The 23,179-nt window shown below is 41.4% G+C and overlaps 1 protein-coding gene across 2 annotated transcripts in view; it reads left to right on the plus strand.

Annotated features, from left to right (window-relative positions):
* Positions 1-23,179, plus strand: part of prkcab (protein kinase C, alpha, b) — a 278,873-nt gene that overhangs the window by 97,716 nt on the left and 157,978 nt on the right. For both annotated transcript variants that reach the window (XM_062452861.1, XM_062452870.1), the window contains exon 3: positions 21,237-21,319. In XM_062452861.1, coding sequence (XP_062308845.1) covers positions 21,237-21,319 — 83 coding nt within the window. The remainder of the gene's footprint in view (positions 1-21,236; positions 21,320-23,179) is intronic.

Raw genomic sequence — 23,179 nt, forward strand, 5'->3', positions numbered from 1 at the left:
TCCGTCTTCAAAAACAAATGCCTTCTGGCGGTAATCAGACCGATGTAAAGTCTAACATCAAACATATAACGGTTAACACAGAGTTGTAAAACAATCGTCTCTCCTCTACCAACAGTGTCAACCGATAAACATTGTACGCCACCATTTCGGAACTCAACTTCCGGTCACGAACCCCTCTGATTTTGCGAGAGTTCGCTCACAATTTCCAGAAAACTTTCAAGTGATGACACATCTCCGGACATTCACGTACATTTTGCTCAAATTCCCACAATTAAAGCACGCATTTTGGATTGACCTAGCAATTCGTGTTGGCCTACATGTTTTTCAACAGCATGTCAACACGCTCTGCATCAGCTTTGACCATAGCCCACAACACGCTTATTCCAAACACAACAGGGACTCAAACCCTTTGTTCCGGAGAGGACTTTAACCTTTCCTTCTTTGAAACACAATGGCAATTGCAAGTCAAGGCACAAGCTTCAATCTTTGCGGGAATCCAAAGCAAATCTATAAAGATGGCAGATGTCAGAAGATAACTGACCTATCTCCATCCAATCAGAAAAAGCTCTCCAATCAGGCTAAAATCTATTCTTTTCTCCACTTAAAAAAAAACGTGTATCTATTTCTCTCCACAAACCTATTTCGCAATACAATAAGGTCCTTAAAACAAAACGACCCCACAATCGAAAATCCACATTTATCAATCCATATTTGCATTTGCAATAAACTATCGTTACCATACTTTTGTTTCATGTAATCGATGTTTGGACAGGTCAATTCTGCCTCCAGACCATTAATTTTTAGAATTACAATCCATAAACGATAACCAACGACGGAAAATAAAGACACAATTACCCCTTTTCTTTTCTAAAAACAATTAAATTCCGACTTCACAACTTTCAATGAAAATAACTGCTCAATCATAAATTACACATATTCAAACCGAAAAATAATTAATTTCGAAAAATAATTAAAATTTAGATTTTTGTAATTTGTATATAGCTTGAATAATAGACACCATTAGTTACTCATACTTCTTTTAACCTCAAAAAAACATAACTTGCAATTAAAACAAAAAATGAACACGCGTGTTGCAAACTTAAAACCTCTACTTTGAAATTTCACAGGCCCATACTTCCTATTTTTTTTTTTCTTTGTTCTCCACCTTCAGGGACTCAAACCCTTTGTAAACACTCTCACTCACACAGCTGACTAATATACTTTTCTCTCGGGACTTAGAATCACGTTTTGGCCGTAAATAAATAAGAACTGTTATGACCACCAAAGCCAATACAATTTCTCAAACTATCACTAACCCAACATATTCTAATCCTAGGGTCTCAAAAGACACATAACACGATATAACATGTGAATTTATCACCCTTTTGTGCGCTCGTCAGCACACTTTCCCTGCATGCTTTTTTACGACTTTCACGTAAAGGATAAGTTCTCCGGCCTTATCCGATTAATTTGTACGACTTGCACGTACAGGACAAAGCTCTCCTCCGGTCTCCGCCCTATTAATTTCGTACGACTTGCACGTACAGGACAAAGCTCTCCTCCGGTCTCCGCCCTATTACTAACTAAACCGAATTATTGACCATAGTCTAAACAACACACATTTAGACAACTCAAATTACACAGAAGCCCAAAAAGAATATTTACCGGTTCTTTCAGGATCCCGCGTCAGCGAAAGCGCAACCAGTCAAGCACCCCCTCGAATCGGCCCCGCTTTCTCTGAAAATTTTGGATAGAGGTAAAGGCGGCTATGCCGGATTGATCAGATCACCTTTTCTAAGGGAGTCCTTGTCCGTGATACGCTGAGCAGACGAGGATCCCCTTACGGGCCACCAAGTGATATGGAAAAATTCTAGCGGCACTGTGTAGATTTGAATAGTCAAGAGATGGCGGTTACAATAAATTTATTTTGCTTGTACAAATCAAGATTTAACAAAGTACTTTGTGATCAGTCATAACGAAGGAGGTGCTAGCCACAGGTCGTTCGCCAGAGTGATACAGAACAACCCTAAAACCCTGCCTTATATAAACTTTAGATCAAATGATTCCTCTGAACTCTGTTGATTGGTCAGCACTGCTCAGTGACAGTTTGAAACAATACATCTCTGGTGACAGTTTGACTTCATATCAAGTTCCCACGGTTCTTTAATGTGGCCTCTCTCCCCAAACCAGTAGATAGTAAAACCACAGGGGTTCACCAGTCAAATGGTCAACTGTCCTTTGTGTGGGCACTTCAAACAAGTATTTGATTAACCCCACCCAATGCAACAGGAAGGGTCAGAGCAGCAGATCACAATAACAATACAGTTGAATCCACATTGTCTCCAGACCAGCCGTTTCTTCCCCCCAGGTGTCATAAACTGCAAATGGCATCTCTACCAAATGGAGTTGACTCTTCTTAGACTTCCGTTCCTCATATATGAAACACACACATTATAACTGTATTCCAAAATTTCCACGACAAACAATCACAATACAGTGACAGTTACAACAACAGAGCCTCAGGACCTGGTGTCCCAGGCTCATTTGACGTCACATTTCTCTCTAGGTCAGGAGGTAATAAAGCTACAGAAGCTGACGATTCAAATTGTCAACTGTCCTTTGTGTGGTCATTTTCAAACAAGAATTAATTAAATACAAACAATGAAACAGGAAAAGGTCTCTATAGCAAAAGTTCAAAACAGCTGCTTCAATAGCACCTTAAGGCCTTTATATGCTACTCCGACTCCGTTTACGGATGGGCGGGCGGACGGATATGGACGGATACGATAGACTCTTTTTCGTTTATGGTTCTCCGTAGGCTGTGGGTGCTCAAAACAATTCACCGCTACAATTCACTCGTTAGCGGACCAATTACAGCCAAGGGGGTATCCGTAACTATCCAAAAAGTTAGGAAATTCAGGAGGTGCACGTCGAGGGCGTTCCACGTAGACGAAGGCGTTCCCATGTGTCCGTTTTTGGGAAAACGGAGTACCCTAAATTGACCTTTACTGTATGTCTTCAATTGACCCTTTCTAGAACTTCCCCTCTCAGGTCATAAATACCTTAAGCCCAGCCAGATTTCATTCACTATCAAGATAGAAGGCCATATAAGATGCTTCACCCATCCTCCAGGGTAAACCGTCCCACACAGCTTTCAGCACCTCAAAACCGTACTTAAACTAGTCACTGACTGTCCATTATTAATGAACCAAGGAGCTTTAAAGTTTTACCACTATTACAACATTTATCCTAAAATTGCCACAACAACTCCCGTTGTGATAACCCACACACACATACACTCCCACCCCTAAAGACTGGTTCTCTTTCATGCATTTTCCCCATGATAGCAGGGCATCAAATAGCTGACTACGTCAAACTCAAAGCCATGGTGTGAGTTTACACACACACACCTGAAAATCGGGACTCCTTTTTTACCCCCATAAAGTAGGACAGTATTTACAGAGGATTTTTTCCCCTCCACCCCTTCCTTCTCTTATCCTCTTCTTGTCTCCAATCTCTTCCTATCCTATCATCTCTCTTCTCCCTCTCTCCTTGACTCTCCTCCTCTTGTCCTTTCTTCTCTTCTACAATTCTCTTCTGATCTTCTCTCTTTATTCCTCTTCCTCTTTTCTGTTTCTTCTTTCCAGTCCCATTTCTAAGTAGCTTAATTTCATGCTCATTCTCCTTTTCATTACTCTACGAAGAAGGAAAAACAGCTTTGCTAGTGGAAGGTCACTGCTCTATTAGACTGTGTGGGGTGAAATAGAGGTTTTCAGCCTTGGCTAGCTCTCTGAACTTTTTTTTTGTAACTCTTGACTTCACCCAGGCTAGTTTATTTAAACTGGTTATATCACAACACAAACACCTCTAGTGTTGTAATAAAACAGCTATATATTTGACCCAATTGTCCGGGCACATTTCTACCAAACAAGCACATTTTTGGAAACTGGGTAAGGACACTCCAGCATGATTACTAAGTCACATGAATTTGAAGCTATCTGAAAAATGTCTGTATTGAAATTTTCTGCCAGGCAAGCAATGGGCATCACCCATGAGGTCTGATACAGTCAGAGCCGGGGTTCCACTCAGGTCACTGTCCATCCATCTTCAGATGTCTCCTGAGAGACTGTGGGCCATCTGCAGCCAGGGCTGGGACTAGTCTGTCACTCACCCTGTGGTTAGAGATCAAGGGTCACGTCCTACCATATTGAGAGTAGATTGAGCTGGAAGCTGACGTTCGACATTGAATGAGAAATATTATTTTTATATGATTGCAATTGCTCTCTTTTTTAATACCTCTTTGGCACTTTTTTTGTGTGAAGAATATGGACTTTTTGCTTCTATATATCCATCTCACAATTGTCTTGAAAAGTAAAAGTGACTTTAAGGCTAGCTTCAAACTCTAACCTAATATTATGGAAAATATACATTAGCCTAGCAATGGTCTACATTATACTCCATGTGGTGCAGCAGTAAAGGAGGCGGTTGCAGGAATGATGGTGCAAAAACAAGACTTAAAATATAGCTGCAAGCAGCGATGCGGGTTCCTCCGCAAAATGGCAAAATATTATAAACATGTACACTGTAGAAGATCGAGAGTTGGACAACAAGGGAGCAAAACTACTTCATGTTTGGGGGTTTGAATGGGGATTTGAACTCATGAGCATAAGGTTACAAGTCAGTCTCTCTATCGTCTCTACTACACACCAACTGTTGAGATTGTATGAATAGAAAGGGCAGAGTATTAGCTTTGGTCAGCTTTGGGACAAAGGTTAAGAAACGGTTGACATTTCAAGGTGAAATTGCATGAAATTGTGCATGGTATTTCAGAATGATGTCATCCTGTTTAACTAAACAGATAATCAAAATTATGACAGGCCAAAAGATAATGGCTGGATTCCAACCAACTACCTTATACTTTACAGGTCACCATGCCAGCCCATTGAGCTATTCTCAGTGTTGGATATTGTCATGTTCAGTTACTGTATAAAAAAGTAAGGTGTTTCTCCTGTGGTAAGCATTGTTAGATTCAGCCTAAGTTGAAACTGCTTGTACATTTTCTATAAAAACGGGACAACGGGATGACTGGGTTGCTGCTGTAAAGAATAACTTTCTCATCGTTTTTTTAAACAGGTTGTTTGGAGTGCCATAACTTGTCATGGAAGGGAATTTTAAATCATGCCTAGCATCAGTGGGAATGTGTCCTGGCTTAGGTTACTGAAATGAATTTGTGCAACAGGCAAGGGATCCACCTGAACAATCAATTTACTTCATTCGAGATAACCATTAGAGTTATCTCTACCATGCGTAGACTACAAGTAGCTAGCTACTGTGGTGAACCTGGCTTGTTTTGCAGTGGTTTACACAGTCTCACTAAACAGATGATCAGAGTGTTGTGATGGGCTCAAATAAACACGTATTGCTATGTTTTTACAACCGGAGGATTGATCGGAAGACTAGAAACCGTTTTGTCAGAATAAAAAATTAACAACTATGCCTCTGATAATAAAAAAAGCTGTTTCTCCAATGGCGAGCATTGTCAGATTTGGTCGAAGTTCAAACAGCTGTAATTCAGTCATATTTCGACATATCAAGGTGAAACTTTGCATGGTACTTCAGGGGCACCTCACCTTAAAGCCTATTAAGTTTGAACCATCCTTCAAAAATACATTTGATTTAGTGACACAAACATATTGAGGCAATGTGTACATTTACATAAATACACCCCTTTCAGCCAGTTTGTATTTGATTCAATTGTCTTAAGTAACATTTATAAATACGTCAATGATACATATCTGTACAAAATCTCAACTCAATTAAAGCTTTGGTTCAAGAGAAGAGGAATTTTTAAGGTTTTCCAAAATTATCACTGTACAGGAAAATCCATCATGGCGGACCTTATGGGTCCTTGAGGCTTTTTTGTTCCTCATGAAAAATGAGCCATGCTCACGAAGATTCAGGAGAATTGGAGAAATGGGGTGGGAATGCCATCACTTTGAAAATTTGACTTTTGGGCGTGGTCTGTGGCGCCCCCTATGGTCTGATGTGGCCCATATTTGATGTGCCAAATTACAAAATTTATGACAAGGGACTTTTTGAGATATTGAGGCGCAAGGAGAAAAAAATAATAAGAATAAGAATACCAACAATAACAATAGGTTCCCTCCTACCGGAGGAACCCTAACAAGGTGGAAGAGACAAAATACAATATCGCTCCCCAGCCTCACAGCAAGCTGTACTCTCCCTCTCTCTATTCCCAACCTACAATGGCAGTGGCGGGCCGTCAGGCCTTGCAAGGCCTTCTCTGCTAGCCTAAACATACTCAAAAAATATGTAAATACAATTATTAAAAAATGGTGCCAACTGTTGCCAAAATGCCGGATAGTTGTTGTTCTATCGGATGCAGTAATCGAAGAGGAGACAAGCCTGGGATGTGTTTCTTTAGAATTTCACCCGATAAAGAAAAGCCAGAGAGGAGGAGATTTGTGCCATTAAACCTAACGTTACCTCTGTCTCCGGGGAGCGCAAACAATGCCAGACGTCCAAATATACACGTATTTGCAGCTAACACTTCATCAAGCTCAAGTAAAGTTAAACACAAGAATATACAGGTATATATTAATTATGGTATTTTTTGCAATAAAATACATCTTTATGTAATCGGTTTGACATAGTTTGTTGTGTATCGAGGCGGACAACTGTAGTGGTCGTAGTGAGTTAAAGTTAGCTAAATAGTTGGGTAAACTCAAAATGCATTTGGAATTAAATTGTTTGGAAATCCCTTTACACTGGTATTCAACTGAATGTAAAACAAAGACAATGTGCAGACATCCCAACCTGCAGAGACTCATTCCCCCCCCCCACCCCCCCCCCCCCCGAGACGCAATCAGGCCGCGCGATATGCACCTTTCACCTTTCTCTACCAGAAATGACCAGTAGAGTCTCTCGCTCGCTCGCTCGCTCGCTCTACATACAAAATCCCCAATTTCCGGAACATTGAATAGCATTTGCGGGCGTCAGGGAGCCGCTATTGAAATGCGGGAGACTCACGGAACTTCCGGGAGACTTGGGATGTCTGAATGTGTGAGGCTTGTGTTAAGACTGATTGGTTTTTCATACTCATTTGGTTTTTATCAACGTTTTTCAAGTTTTTTTGAATTGAGGTTGAAATAAGAAAAAAAAATTAAGGAAAAGTTTACTTTCCGTTTGAATAGTTAGCAGTTGTTTAAGAGAGAGAGGGTTTAGCTAGTTTACAGTAATGATATCACATAGTCATCACATATATAAAAACCTTTTTAGGGGCAGAAATACGGCAGCGGGGGCTGTATATGGATTTGTTTGTGTACATATCTTTCCTTTTCTTTAGCTAAGAGGTGATCCAAAGAAACGTGGGAAGGTCAATTTGCCAGCTTTTGCTGCGTCTCAACGGTGTGAGACGCCATCGCCAGCAGCTTTCTGCCCTCCAGGTCACCGCGGATGTCACGTGACTGAAAAGTATGAATTACGATTCCAGTCAGATCTCGAGCCTGCAACACCAAGGCCAGCTAGAAGGCCTTACGCTGAACGTGACATGTACGCGTCCTGTGATTGGATAAGCACACGTGAGAGCCTGAAAGAGTGCAATCCATTAGTGAGAGATTCAGATAATCTGCCATTTCTAATGTAAATAACGTCTGAACATGTTGGCACAGTCAGCTGCGCCAACATGTTCAATTGTTTTGCTGTTGCATTTTCTCAAAAACAAATGCAAATAATCAGTTTACTTTGATTTTCAATGAATAGTTTGTTTTGTTTTCGTCTCGTTGGTGACTTATATGAAACGGAGACAATGCGCAGTTTATTGGACAAAATTGTTTAAGCTCACATAGCGTACTTTTGATGGACTTTGGTGGACAAACTTTGTTGACTCATCTCTTAAAATCTCGTTCAGTAAAATGAACTAATCTTTTTTCGAGTCATTCGTTCATTTCAACGGGGGGGGGGGGGGGGCTATCCGTCCACTGCAAACACGTATCATATTCTCATGTAGGTTAGTGCATGACATGTGCACCAGCAGATACTATTTTAAAAGAAATTCCTGCATTAAAATAATGTATCATGACAGTTTGTATGATTTGGTCATTTATTATCACACTAGCATTTAATTATCACGGCAAACAATTACACTGCACTAAACTGTAAGTGTAAATGTAAAGTGAAAATAACAAAACCAGTCAGTATGATGACTTGAGCGAATATCATTCACGTCTTACTAAAACAGCGGCCATGCAAAAATGGAATGAGGAGGGAGTCAGGGAGTCAGATGGCTGAGCGGTGAGGGAGTCGGACTAGTAATCTGAAGGTTGCCAGTTCGATTCCCGGCCGTGTCAATTGACGTTGTGTCCTTGGGCAAGGCACTTCACCCTACTTGCCTCAGGGGGAATGTCCCTGTACTTACTGTAAGTTGCTCTGGATAAGAGTGTCTGCTAAATGACTAAATGTAAATGTAGCTACCACTACAGAGCCTATGCAGGTCACGTGAAAAATGATCCAAAGGCTTGTCGAAATTAACGAATCATTTCTGTTTACTTGAATCACTCTTTTCACGAATCACTCTTTGAGAGGACTCGTTACTCCCGAGTCCTTGTAAGGATTCGTTCAAAATGAACGAATCGTTCACGAACGACACATCACCACTGTATATGGTTACCTAGCTTGCTACCCTTAGAATGTGGCTGTAACATTAGCTCTGCAGCTAACAGCTGAGTAACTGTCGCTAATGTAAAGGTAGATAGCGTCAAGTATGTGTGTGAATACACATGCTGTAACGTGAGTGTTGTACACTTCTTTGTTATTTGGATAACCGTTCTGCTGTTGGTGTTATGGCGCGCGCGATATCCGCCTTTACCCTCATTGAAATGACTGAGTGTGTACCTCTGCAAACCAGGGTTATCAGATGAGAATGGGCAAATTCGAGGCATCTTACAGCAACGGGGCTACAGCCATTGCGATACGTCCATTGTAAACAGCCCCTCCGCTCCTCATTAGCATTTAAAGCTACAGACACCAAAACAGCGCGTTCTGAGGAAAGCTCCTTGTGGGACTGCTAGTAGTGGTTGTAATTCTGCACCAAGGCTGAATTTTGAGAAAGAGACTTCTGATACAGTATTAGGGGACCACTAAGGCCTATATAAAAGCATCCAAAAACAGCATGTCATGTCACCTTTAAGGTGATGTAATGTGTAAGAGTGATTCTGTATGGATTCTCGAGCCGTGGTGTCATATTGATGGTAGGCTATTATGAGGTGTATTAATTTATGTAGGACTAAGTATGACATCACTGAAGGCCTAGGCGTGAAATGCACGGCCCGTCACTGTACAATGGGTATTTTATACTCACTACCTCCGTTCCTACCTGGAGGAGAAACCAACCCCGCCATTAAAACAGGGGCGAGGGGACAGGGGAAGGTACGGGAGACAAATAATACCATCCTCTCTCACTACACAATTACCAAACTAAGGAGCACATTAATTGATGATCATACATAGGAATAAACAATATTAATTAACATGCAATAAACATAAAATACCAAGAGCTATTTAAATGCTCCCAAAATACAATCGCGCCGACCCACTGCTCAAAGCCGATTGTGCAGAGCCGCACGTAACGTCTCCTGTGTCATTCCCTCTTCGGAGACAAGTTGATAGCATAGACGTATATACAGTAGACACAGCCAGCCTGCTCTTTCAAGATGGCGTCCCCATTAATTTCTATGAAAAGTGCTCGTGGCGCAGTGAGGCAAGCGAGAACACAAAATGGACTGCACCATCTTTCCAGACCGACTCGTCCGGTCTTGCGCAGAAGCTTGTTCCTAGCTCTGAAACTCTTTTTTGATTTTTTATTAATTTATTTTTTTAAATTTTTATTTAAATGCAGTACTGAAATACAAGCAATGAGAAACGTTACAAACAAATGAGCTAAATAGTAACATCACAAGTACGGTATATGACAATAACAACAATACTATACAAATACAAAATAAAAGAAATAAACAAAAGACCAGGGGGGTATTCCAGGTAACGGGTTTAACAAACTGAATGCTTTTCATCAAAGGATGATGATGATGATTAAGATGACGAAGAGACATTGACTGCTGCCGCAGAAATGGATGCAGATAATTATGTATGGTAGCTACATGTACTTGTATTTACAGGCTTGTGTGGAATTGTCAGTTACACTTACATCTTGTAAGGCCATAAACCTGCCCCCATCTCTCATATGGTAAAATATGGAGTTACTGGATGGAGTCTCAACTTGATGGCTCTCACACATCATTGTGTAACTTACTGTAGCATTGCTAGTCATGTTGATAAGTAAGGGTCAAGATTGTGGTGTGATTAGTTGTTCTTGGGTATAAAAGGAAATGTGAAGCATCTGTGGATTCTTGATCTCCTGAGACCTTCTCTTCAGCTCTGGCTTGTCCTACTCCTTTTTCCTCACCTCTTGCTTTCTATCTCTGGTTTACAATAATCATGGTAGAGTAGGTAAAAGTTAACCTTCATTGATTTCCTTAATTTGCAATATGATTAAATGATTTATTAACCTTACTTTGACCATTCTTGCTCTGATTTAACCCATAGAGTCAAATAACTGTATTGGCATTATTTGGTTAATGTTAATACACTGTTCAGTTTCCCATCTTCCTTCAAACCATAGGGGAATTAGTTTTGGTTGTTTGGTCAATATTGACCCCCTAAAATCTTGAAATAGATTTGCTGAAACACCAGTTACAGGACGGTACATGGTCACAGGTGAATCATGTAAATTGTAGGAACAATAGCTGATAAACGTACTCATTGTTAGATTTCTATTTGTAGGCAATGAAGAAGACCAAATACAACTTCTATTATTTGTCGTTATTTCAGTGCCAAAAAGCATTTGGTCGTATGTACATCTCTCTGGTTCTCTCTCTTTTACCTTAAAAATCCTCATTAACTTGAATTACTACTATATTCCTTTCACAGCAAAACTGTACCATCTCTCAAATAATGACAGAAATCTGTGTGTGTGTACAAATTAGAATGGGTTTAGTTTCCCAACTAAAAAACCGGACACTCTGCCAAGTTCGTATTCTGTATACGTCCTCTTTATAACCCAATGGAGTGCAGACCCGGTATTGATGTTTATTGGATAAGCATTTCGACATCACATAATGAAAAATAATGCAAGAACTATAGAGGGGACAATTTCTGGGAAAATCTTGAGGTGTGCTTGCGTCCGTTGCAGATGGGTGCGTTTTTTTTTAGGACTCGTTACTCCCGAGTCCTTGTAAGGATTCGTTCAAAATGAACGAATCGTTCACGAACGACACATCACTACTGGTCATTGATCCTGGTCCGTGGGTCTACTGTAGCCCTGCAGGTTTTTTTTTTATGTTTATCTGCTCCAAATGACTGGGTTGTCAAAACAAAAGTTGGACGCAAGACAGATAGCCCTACGACTAATAAGTGTGTCCTTTGTGCACCTCCCCCCACCCGTCACTGAGGTCAGTCACTGCTGCTGTTGCTAGCCAAACTTCACTGAGGGGAATGTGCCGGAATTGCAAAATCCTCTTTATGTATATTTGAGTCCACACATTCATTTAGTCATTTAGCAGACACTCTTATCCAGAAAATTCGTAGATATAGGCCTACATTTCAACTATATGGAAACAGATTATGAGGTTGATCGGATTAAATGAGCGAAAACAAGGCACCATTTTCCCTCATCTGTCCATATCTTTTTAGTGTTGCAGACGGGAGAGAAATGCTCGTGGCAAGCTACCTAGCTAGATAGAGCAAAGGGCAGTTTGTAACACTCAGAATGTAGCTCTAAACAGGGGCACTCGTCGGACAAGAATTGTTTGTCTTACCAGTCTCTCACGTACAGCGTTGCAGTGAGCTACACTGGTAAAAAAAAACACAGGTAAGGATAATTTCACCAACAAATCGTTTACTTGTAATGTAATTTCATAATAAATCCTAAAACAAACATTTGTTTTATGAGGAATGTTTATTTTATCGATTGAAAACAAATGTATCACAGACCGCTGTCATATACTGTATGTCGGGCAGCAGAGTAATGATGCTAACACCTCAGTGAAATAGCAGACTACTGTTTCCAAAAGTAGATAAAAAGTAAAGTAGTAGCTTAATAATTTAATGCCCAGTACATCCAAATTACGTTGTGTCCTTGGGCAAGGCACTTCACCCTATTTGCCTCGGGGGAATGTCCCTGTACTTACTGTAAGTCGCTCTGGATAAGAGCGTCTGCTAAATGACTAAATGTAAATTACCACACACACAAAAACTCCACTTGATGTGCCCGCCCAGGGTCCAGGCATTAAGGCCAGTACTGCTGTTCTATAATCAAACCTGACACTATCTCCTTCAATGCTATCAAGCAAACACGGTTAGTAAGAGGGGAAGCATCGGAAGTCTCGCTTCCCGCTGCATCCAAGCCATTGACCAGTGAATGATGACTCGAGACAGGCAGGGTCATTGGGGGCCATGATACCTTTTGCGAGCCTCCACGACCTGTTCCATCTGCTGTTGGGCTGCTTGCAGGCGCCTCTGATGCTCTTCGACCCAGTCAGCCACTGTCCCTGAAAAATTGTTGTCCTCCACTCCAAGCAGAATATCAATGGGCAGGTTGGGAGACTGCCCAAACATAAAATAATATGGCGTAAACCCTGTACTGGCATGTTCTGTGGTATTATAGGCAGATATTACCTTTGGCAGATGCTCTACCCATCTCCTTTTCTTGTTTGGAGGGAGGATCCTCACTAGGTGATAGAGAGTACGGTTAAATATCTCACATTGCTTGTTACCCTGAGGATGATAGGGAGTGGTGTGACTCTGTTTGATTCCATACAGTTTGCACAGTTGGTGAACTACATCTGCCTGGTCTGAATGAATATGCTGCGGCACAGAATACCTCTGAATCCTCTGAAACCAGGGATTTAGCAACAGTCACTGCTTTCTGATCTCTTGTTGGAACTGCCACTGTAAATTTGGAAAATATGTCAGTGAAGATCAGGACATTTTTGCGACTATCACTAGAGGGCTCCAAGACTGTGTCCATGTCCATGGCCACCACCTCAAAGGGTCTGGATGCCAGTAGACTTCATAGCTCTGTCACCACCTTTGGCACTGGTACTTTTAAAACAATGCACCTTCTACATTGCTTGCAATAGGCCTCAATATCTTGGTACATACCTGACCAGTAACATCGAGCTCTTATCAGCCTGAACGTCCTTTCAACCCCTGGTGTTAGAATCAGAATCAGAATTTGGTTTATTCACCATGTATGTTATACAAACACAGAATTTACTGTGGCAGGGAGGTGCAAAACACTAAACATATACAGATCTTAAATTAAGTAAAAGTACAAAAGTTTAACTATTTCTAAGAACTAAACAATCTAAGAATACAACAATTTAAATATAAAATAAAATATATATAAAAATAAGAATAATGAGCAGCGTGAATGGTCAACATAGTGCAGTCGGATACTGAGATAAAGTGGCTTATGCATACTGAATTGCCATTAGATGGACTTATAGTTGAATAAGTGAATGAATGTCAATGGGAGTCCTTGGCCTTGTTGAAGAGGCCAGTAGCAGATGGAAAGAAACTGTTCTTATGGCGTGAGGTTTTGGTCCTGATGGACCGCAGCCTTCTGCCAGAGGGGAGTAGCTGGAACAGGGAGTGACCAGGGTGGGAGGGGTCGGCCACAATCTTCCTCGCACGCCTCAGGGTCCTCAAGGTGTGCAGGTCCTCGAGGGTAGGCAGATTGCAGCCGATCACCTTCTCAGCAGTGCGGATGATACGCTGCAGTCTGCTCTTGTCCTTGGCAGTGGCAGCAGCGTACCAGACAGTGATGGAAGAGGTGAGGATGGACTCAATGATGGCTGTGTAGAAGTGCACCATCATTGTCTTTGGCAGGTTGAATTTCTTCAGCTGCCGTAGGAAGTACATCCTCTGTTGTGCTTTTTTGGTGAGGGAGCTAATGTTCAGTTCCCACTTTCAGCTCCACACTCAGAATCTGGTCGGCGAGCATGCGTTGGGCCTCTTTAACCTGTGGACCCGGTGCCATGTAAACGCCGACCAAAATGAGTGACGCAAATTCTCGTGGCGAGTAAAAAGGTTTACAGTTTATAAACAATGATTCCAGATCCGGAGAACAATGTTGCAGAATCACTGTCACATCTACACACCAGCCACTGTTGATGTAGAAACAAATACCACCGCCTTTGGTTTTTCCGGAGAGTGCAATGTCCCGGTCAGCTCTCACGAGTTGAAAGCCTGCCAGATGTGATGAAGTGTCCGGGATCAAATCGCACAGCCATGTCTCTGTGAAGCACAAAACCGAAGATGAAAGAAAGTCTCTGTTTTTCACCATCAGTAGCTGAAGTTCGTCCATTTTATTGCACAGTGAACGTACGTTGGAGAGGAAAAAACTTGGAAGCACTGTTCGGATTCCACGTCTGCGAAGCCGAACTAACGCTCCCGCTCGCTTTCCCCTTCCACGGCGTTTCACTGCATGAGCAAAGCCTAGCGCGGCACCGGCTAAAATTCCCACTAAATCTTCCGCTGGAAGCAGAAAAGTGGGAAACAAATCCACAGGAGTTGTAGTCCTGATGTTTAGAAGTACTTCTCTTGTTAGAGAACCCCGGAAATCTTGGCAGAACACTGAATTAACAGACAAAACAAGACAAAACAGAGCGCACCTAGCAACCGAGGCAGCCATCATCGGCGCCATCTTGGATCGAGCAGGAGTGCTCCTCATGCATCCTTTGTAGGATCTCCCCTTGCAGACTGCATGGCAAAACCACCTGCTTTATAGGACCACGGCGAGTGTCATGGAACTGCTGATATAAGACACCACCAACCTCTATTACCCTCCACCATTGGCGCAACAGCTCCAGTCGGCCATCTTCCCTGACTCTCTCTCCAGGCCTTGGCTTGTGGCCCTGGGACCAGTATTTCAAGAGGGCCATAATAATAGGATAGCCTGTTGCTGGGATGACAGGACCTCATCAGATTACTAGTGGTGGGGGAAAAAATGTATTCTGTTCAGTATCGCGATATTTTGCGCACGCAATTATATTGATACAGTAGCGCAAAGTATTGCAATATTTAATTATATAAATATGTTTTTTTACTTTCGGGTTTTCTCCATTGTTTTCTCTGAGTTTACTCGGATAATATTACATCCACAAGGTGGCGCTTGTTGCGGTGCTTTGTTGACGTGCATTCAACAGCAAATGAAAATGAAAATGGCTTCACCATCTCAACCGGTCGTACACGACGCTCCGTCTTCTTTCAAATCGAAAGTGTGGGTACATTTCGGTTTCCATCAAAAAGAGAATAGTAAAGACCTTGACATGCAGTATGCCATCTGCCACATGAAAATTAAGTACTGTTGGAATACGACAAACTTGAGAGCCCATCTCACAAGGTAATATTTGGAGTTAGCGGCCCCTGAAGAGGAGAAGTTGTTGTCCTACCCCCAAATCAACGCAACTTGGACCAAACAGTAATGATAAAGTTACCTCCAAAAGCTAAGAAAATCACTGAGGCATTAGCCTACTTCATCTCCAAAGATTTACAGCCTTACAGTGTGGTGGAGAATGAAGGTTTCCAGGATCTGCTTAGCATACTGGAGCCCAGGTATGTGATCCTCTCGCGTAAATATTTTACCGACACTGCCATCCCCAAACTCTACAGCGAAGTCAAAGAGGAGGTAAATGAAACTTTGAGTTTAGCCCGAAGGAGTAGCTATAATGTGTGACGGTTGGTCATCTAGAGCTACGGAGTCGTACATGACCATAACCGCGCATCACGTCACGAATGAATGGCAGCTTTTAGCTCATGTTCTACAAACCAGGGTGATGCATGAGAGTCATACCGGGGCCAATGTGGCTGAGGTGCTGAAAACGGCAACCGAAGAGTGGGGCATCGCTAACAAACAGATTGTTTTGGTTAAAAAGGAGTTGGTCAATATGCTCAGATGTTAAAGTGCTCCTCTGGGCCGTCACTATATCTCCTGCAGTAACAAAAATGCCAAGATTCCCAAATGAATTTAACATTTTGGTTCATGACCTTGCAGCCAACTGAACTCTAGCTGTACACATTTTTGTTTATTTTTCTCAATTTGATTGAAGCTCTACGTTACTCTTATTTATATGTTTATTATCAGGTTTATGTTACTCTATTACAGTTAGGTCCATAAATATTTGGACATTGACACAATTTTCATCATTTTGGCTCTGTATACCACCACAATGGATTTGAAATGAAACAATCAAGATGTGCTTTAAGTGCAGACTTTCAGATTTAATTTCAGGGTATTTACATCCAAATCAGGTGAACGGTGTAGGAATTACAATACATTTTATATGTGCCCCCCCCCCCCTTTTTAAGGGACCAAAAGTAATTGGACAATTGGCTGCTCAGCTGTTCCATGGCCAGGTGTATGTTATTCCCTCATGGGAGTTCGTTATTTCATTGACAAGGAGCAGATAAAAGGTCTAGAGTTAATTTCAAGTATGGTATTTTTGTTTGGAATCTGTTGCTGTCAACTCTCAATATGAAGTCCAAAGAGCTGTCACCATCAGTGAAGCAAGCCATCGTTAGGCTGAAAAATCAAAACAAACCTATCAGAGAGATAGCAAAAACATTAGGTGTGGCTCAATCAACTGTTTGGTACATTCTTAAAAAGAAAGAACGCACTGGTGAGCTCAGCAACACCAAAAGACCCGGAAGACCACGGAACACAACTGTGGTGGATGACAGAAGAATTCTTTCCCTGGTGAAGAAAAACCCCTTCACAACAGTTGGCCAGATCAAGAACACTCTCCAGGAGGTAGGCGTATCTGTGTCGAAGTCAAAAATTAAGAGAAGACTTCACCAGAGTAAATACAGAGGGTTCACCACAAGATGTAAACCATTGGTGAGTCTCAAAAACAGGAAGACCAGATTAGAGTTTGCCAAAAAACATCTAAAAGAGCCTGTACAGTTCTGGAACAACATCCTATGGACAGATGAGACCAAGATCAACTTGTACCAGAATGATGGGAAGAGAAGAGTATGGAGAAGGGAAGGAACTGCTCATGATCCAAAGCATACCACCTCATCAGTGAAGCATGGTGGAGGTAGTGTTATGGCGTGGGCATGTATGGCTGCCAATGGAACTGGTTCCCTTGTATTTATCGATGATGTGACTGCTGACAAAAGCAGTAGGATGAATTCTGAAGTGTTTCTGGCAATATTATCTGCTCAGATTCAGCCAAATGCTTCAGAACTCATAGGACGGTGCTTCACAGTGCAGATGGACAATGACCCGAAGCATACTGCGAAAGCAACCAAAGAGTTTTTTAAGGCAAAGAAGTGGAATGTTCTGCAATGGCCAAGTCAATCACCTGACTTAAATCCAATTGAGCATGCATTTCACTTGCTAAAGACAAAACTGAAGGGAAAATGCCCCAAGAACAAGCAGGAACTGAAGACAGTTGCAGTAGAGGCCTGGCAGAGCATCACCAGGGACGAAACCCAGCGTCTGGTGATGTCTATGGGTTCCAGACTTCAGGCTGTCATTGACTGCAAAGGATTTGCAACCAAGTATTAAAAGTGACAAGTAGATTTATGATTACGTTAGTTTGTCCAATTATTTTTGGTCCCTTAAAAAGGGGGGGGGGGCACATATAAAATGTGTTGTAATTCCTACACCGTTCACCTGATTTGGATGTAAATACCCTGAAATTAAATCTGAAAGTCTGCACTTAAAGCACATCTTGATTGTTTCATTTCAAATCCATTGTGGTGGTATACAGAGCCAAAATGATGAAAATTGTGTCAATGTCCAAATATTTATGGACCTAACTGTAATAGAGTAACATAAACCTGATAATAAACATATAAATAAGAGTAACGTAGAGCTTCAATCAAATTGAGAAAAATAAACAAAAATGTGTACAGCTAGAGTTCAGTTGGCTGCAAGGTCATGAACCAAAATGTTAAATTCATTTGGGAATCTTGGCATTTTTGTTACTGCAGGAGATATAGTGACGGCCCAGAGGAGCACTTTAACATCTGAGCATATTGACCAACTCCTTTTTAACCAAAACAATCTGTTTGTTAGCGATGCCCCACTATTCGGTTGCCGTTTTCAGCACCTCAGCCACATTGGCCCCGGTATGACTCTCATGCATCACCCTGGTTTGTAGAACATGAGCTAAAAGCTGCCATTCATTCGTGACGTGATGCGCGGTTATGGTCATGTACGACTCCGTAGCTCTAGATGACCAACCGTCACACATTATAGCTACTCCTTCGGGCTAAACTCAAAGTTTCATTTACCTCCTCTTTGACTTCGCTGTAGAGTTTGGGGATGGCAGTGTCGGTAAAATATTTACGCGAGAGGATCACATACCTGGGCTCCAGTATGCTAAGCAGATCCTGGAAACCTTCATTCTCCACCACACTGTAAGGCTGTAAATCTTTGGAGATGAAGTAGGCTAATGCCTCAGTGATTTTCTTAGCTTTTGGAGGTAACTTTATCATTACTGTTTGGTCCAAGTTGCGTTGATTTGGGGGTAGGACAACAACTTCTCCTCTTCAGGGGCCGCTAACTCCAAATATTACCTTGTGAGATGGGCTCTCAAGTTTGTCGTATTCCAACAGTACTTAATTTTCATGTGGCAGATGGCATACTGCATGTCAAGGTCTTTACTATTCTCTTTTTGATGGAAACCGAAATGTACCCACACTTTCGATTTGAAAGAAGACGGAGCGTCGTGTACGACCGGTTGAGATGGTGAAGCCATTTTCATTTGCTGTTGAATGCACGTCAACAAAGCACCGCAACAAGCGCCACCTTGTGGATGTAATATTATCCGAGTAAACTCAGAGAAAACAATGGAGAAAACCCGAAAGTAAAAAAACATATTTATATAATTAAATATTGCAATACTTTGCGCTACTGTATCGATATAATTGCGTGCGCAAAATATCGCGATACTGAACAGAATACATTTTTTCCCCCACCACTAGTCTCTAGGTGAAGGTGCAAATATTATTTCAGGGGCCCTGGCCTGTATGCGCAATACCCATAGTTCCTCCCTCCTCCTCTACCCCTGGTCTCTGCACTGCGGACCTTGGCAAATTAAATGGGTTTGTATGCCTCCCGGCCTGCTGCCTCCGGGACCGGCGTCGTTGCATCAGGGTTATGGGTGATTCCTTTTCCGTTCGCTCAAATTCAGACACAGCTGACATTTCAGCGTTGGAAGTCTCGCTTCCCGCTGCATCTAAGCCATTTTCTAGCAAATGACGACTGCTCCGCAGGGGCCTCTACTGCTACTTGCCGAAGTGAAGGTGCAAATATTCTTTTAGGGGCCCTGGACTGTCTAGAGAGAGTATCTGCGTTCCCATTCTGCTTTCCTGGCCGGTACTGGATATCAAAATCTATTCTCGCCAGGTCAGAGGCCCACCTCTGCTCAATGTCTCCCAGCTTTGCAGTCTGCAGATGGCTAAGGGGATTGTTATCTGTAAAGATGGTAAACTTGCCCCCCAACAGGTACTCACAGAATTTATCTGTTACCGCCCATTTTACCGCCCATCGTTTTTCATATTTCTCTCCGAAGATCGCAGCCATAGGCAATTGGTCTTCTCCCCTTTTCCCCATCCTGCGACAGGACGGTGACTGTTTCCTTTCTGCGTTGCCCTAATCCCAAACTCTGTTAATTATGAGCATCCCTAATGACAACCAGAAAAAACAAAAATCGTGGGTGTGTGTACGTATATGTACATGTGTGTATTCATAAGTGTCTCGCCCAGGTATTGTGTAAATCAGAAAGCCCCCGACCCCCCTCCCCACACACACATACACACACACACATACACTGCTGAGTGATCGAGGTACACCATGTTCCTACCCATGGATGGAGCCAGCCCTAAAAATAGAAAAGACACAACAATATACTTCCCCCCTCCTCCTCTCCTCAGGTCTCCTCCCCTCTCCTCGCCTCATTTCTCGACTGCACCCTTCTCCTCTCCAACCCACCTCGTTCCTGTCTTTTCTCTGCCTCTTACCGTGTCCATATCTGCCCCTTCTTTTCCCTCCTCCTCCCCTTGTTTTATGACAAGTTTTTTTTACCGGCTACATGCTTCATGAAGGGGAATACATGGACTGAACATACAGTATTGTCACGACTCAACACACAGCGTGCCCTCCAGGACAGCAGAGGGCACTAAGGAGTCAGAGCAAGGCCGGCTCAGCCGTGAGGAAGTGAACGGCCATGGTTAAAAGGAACCCTGAATTGTTTGTCAGTGCTCATTCATGGTTTGTGTGCTACGGGCGTTACCTCACTTGGAAACTTTTTACGGAAACTCTTTACCTGTGCTGGACCCTGCTTGCCCCGACTGTGGATTTTGGATCACGATTTGGACTGTTCACTTGGACTCTCTTTTGTTTCACGGTATTGAACCCCGCTTGTCTCTGACCTCTCCTTTGTCTTGCCCTACCTGGAAACTTCGATTGTGCTGGCTGCTCTGTGTACCTTGACCCTGGACTGTGCCTTGACCTTGATTGTGGATTACCCTTGAACCAACCGTCTTGATGGACTTTAAGATGCCTTTGCCTCAATTATTATTTGACCCAGTGTGTGGTCATGACTGACTACTTTACGTGATTGAAGTAAATCAGAACCATTAAAAAACTCTAAACTGCATCTGCGACTGTGCTCTTCATTCCAACCTGACAAGTATACATCCAAAAACATAAATGAAATAATACTCACTTGACCTGCCTTCTTCCTGTGTTGGAGAGGAAGCAAGAGATAAAGAGGAGGGAGGAAGGGAAGGTTAGGATGGAGGAAGAAAGAAAGAATTGAACCAACAGGTTGAAACTAAGAAAAAGAGACAAAAACTTAGATGGAGACAACAGGCAGAACAAATAAAGAGGCGCAGAGAGAAAGAAAGAAACAACTCAACAGCCATGGGAGAGAAAGGCTGACAGTTGGAGACAGAGAATCCTCGACAGTTTCTCTGTACTGCTGCAAGGAACTAAAGATGGCAGGTTACAGTTATTGAAAACACATGGAAACTAAATTGTACATGATTCCTAACCTATTCTTTCACTATCTGTTTCTCTTCTGTTTCTCTCTCTCCCTTTGTTTCTCTCTCTGTGTTTCTCTTCTCTCATTCTCTCTTCACAGTGTGCTGTTTTGTGGTCCACAAACGCTGCCATGAGTTTGTTACCTTCTCCTGCCCCGGGGCCGACAAGGGTCCGGACACAGACGTGAGTCACAAACGCATGCAAAACACCCATCAACACACAAACACCACACACATGCATTAAACACACTCACCATCCATGTTCATTCCTGGCTCTTACAAAAAAAGTATATTAAAGTATACTATAAGTATACAAAAATTGATAGTACACTTTTAGTTCACTTTTGATATACTTTTACGAAGTGTACTTAAAAAAGAGTTCACTTTTGATATACTTTTAAGAAGTATACTTCAAAAAGAGTTCACTTTTGATATAGCCTACTTTTAAATATGCTTTGAAAATAGTTCACTTTTGATATACTTATAAGAAGTATGCTTAGAAACAAAAAATTGTATACATTCCTACTCCAGAAGAAATGTATACAAAAAGTACATTACAAGTTAAATTTTTTAGATCCATCTTGTATATTATAATTATTCATGTCTAGGAAAATGTATTATGCATTGCACATTGAATCTATACATTTTGGGGGGGACAATTATATGACATTCTCAAAAGCAATTCCTGAGGGGGACCCCAAAATTACTGCTGTAACACATAGCCTACATTGTAATAAGTTAAATGTATATTATTAATATTATTTAAATTTCCTTATGTTTACAGTGATTTATTGGGGGGGACAAACCATATTTTTCCCAGGATGGGGGGGTCGTGTCCCTCCTGGGATTCCCGGAAAAAACGAAAACGCTACTTAGAAAGAAGCAGACAGAAGGGTTGCCTTATGCATTTGATGGTTATACTGTCAAACTGACTGAAGAACGAAATAACAACGTGAAAAAAATGAAGATAGCGTGGTTCATTGGCTGGTCAATTCCCATGATGCAAGGCGGTAAATAGTGTTAAAATTTGCTGATAAATTTGCCGTTTGTTCGAAATACAAATGTAACTTCATGAAGTTCGTTTTTTTAATGTCTGCTTAGAATGTAGTGTTTTGTTGCGTGGTAATTGTCATTGTTGTGCTTCTTTACCATTGTAACCATGAGTTAAATTACTGTTACGTTTGATAAGAAAAGCTGGATTGTTATAACATGAGTGCATACGCAGTAAATAGCTTCTTTCAACTAATAATCGGCAGTGTCACTTGGCAAGGGCCCCCGTTCTCGTTAAGTGACGCAAAATCAGCGGCGTTTGAGGGGCCCCTAAACATTTAAATATATTAGTAAATCATAGTAAATGGACCTTTATTAAGTTTACTTCTTGAAATACTTACATCAATTGAAAGTGCACTTGAAAGTATTCAAAAGTATACTTTGAGGAAGTATACTTCATGAACTGAAAGTGCACTACACAGGTTATTTTACAGTATTCAAAGGTATATTTTTAGGTACTTTACAAAGTATACTTCATAAACTAAAAGTGCACTACACAGGCTACTTTACAGTATTCAAAAGTAAACTTTAGATAAACTAAGTGTACTTTAAAGTGTACTAAATGACCTAAAAAGTGGGCCAATTCAGTTTACTTAGTAGTACCATGATAATAGTATACTTTTTATACTTAAGTATACTTACAAATTAAACTTGAAGTATACTTCTTTTAAGGGACCCGTCTGTCTGCTTCTTTCTCAAGTAGCTTTTTCATTTTTTCCATTAATACTCCAATTGATAATTATTAGTATAGTATAAGAGTATAGGGCTTCAAAATGTTTTGGCAGTGATTAAGGTTACAGCTTCAGTGACAAAAAAGATTCAATGTGCAATGCATAATATATTTTCCTAGACATGAATAATTAGAATATACAAGATGTATCTAAAAAATGTAACTTGTACTTTTAAAGTATTTTGACTGTTTTTGCTCTATAATAAAAGAAAACGTACATCCTACTATAGAAGAAATGTATACCATTTTTTGTTTCTAAGCATA

Source organism: Osmerus eperlanus, chromosome 2 (genome assembly GCF_963692335.1).
Source record: "Osmerus eperlanus chromosome 2, fOsmEpe2.1, whole genome shotgun sequence".
NCBI lineage: Eukaryota > Metazoa > Chordata > Actinopteri > Osmeriformes > Osmeridae > Osmerus > Osmerus eperlanus.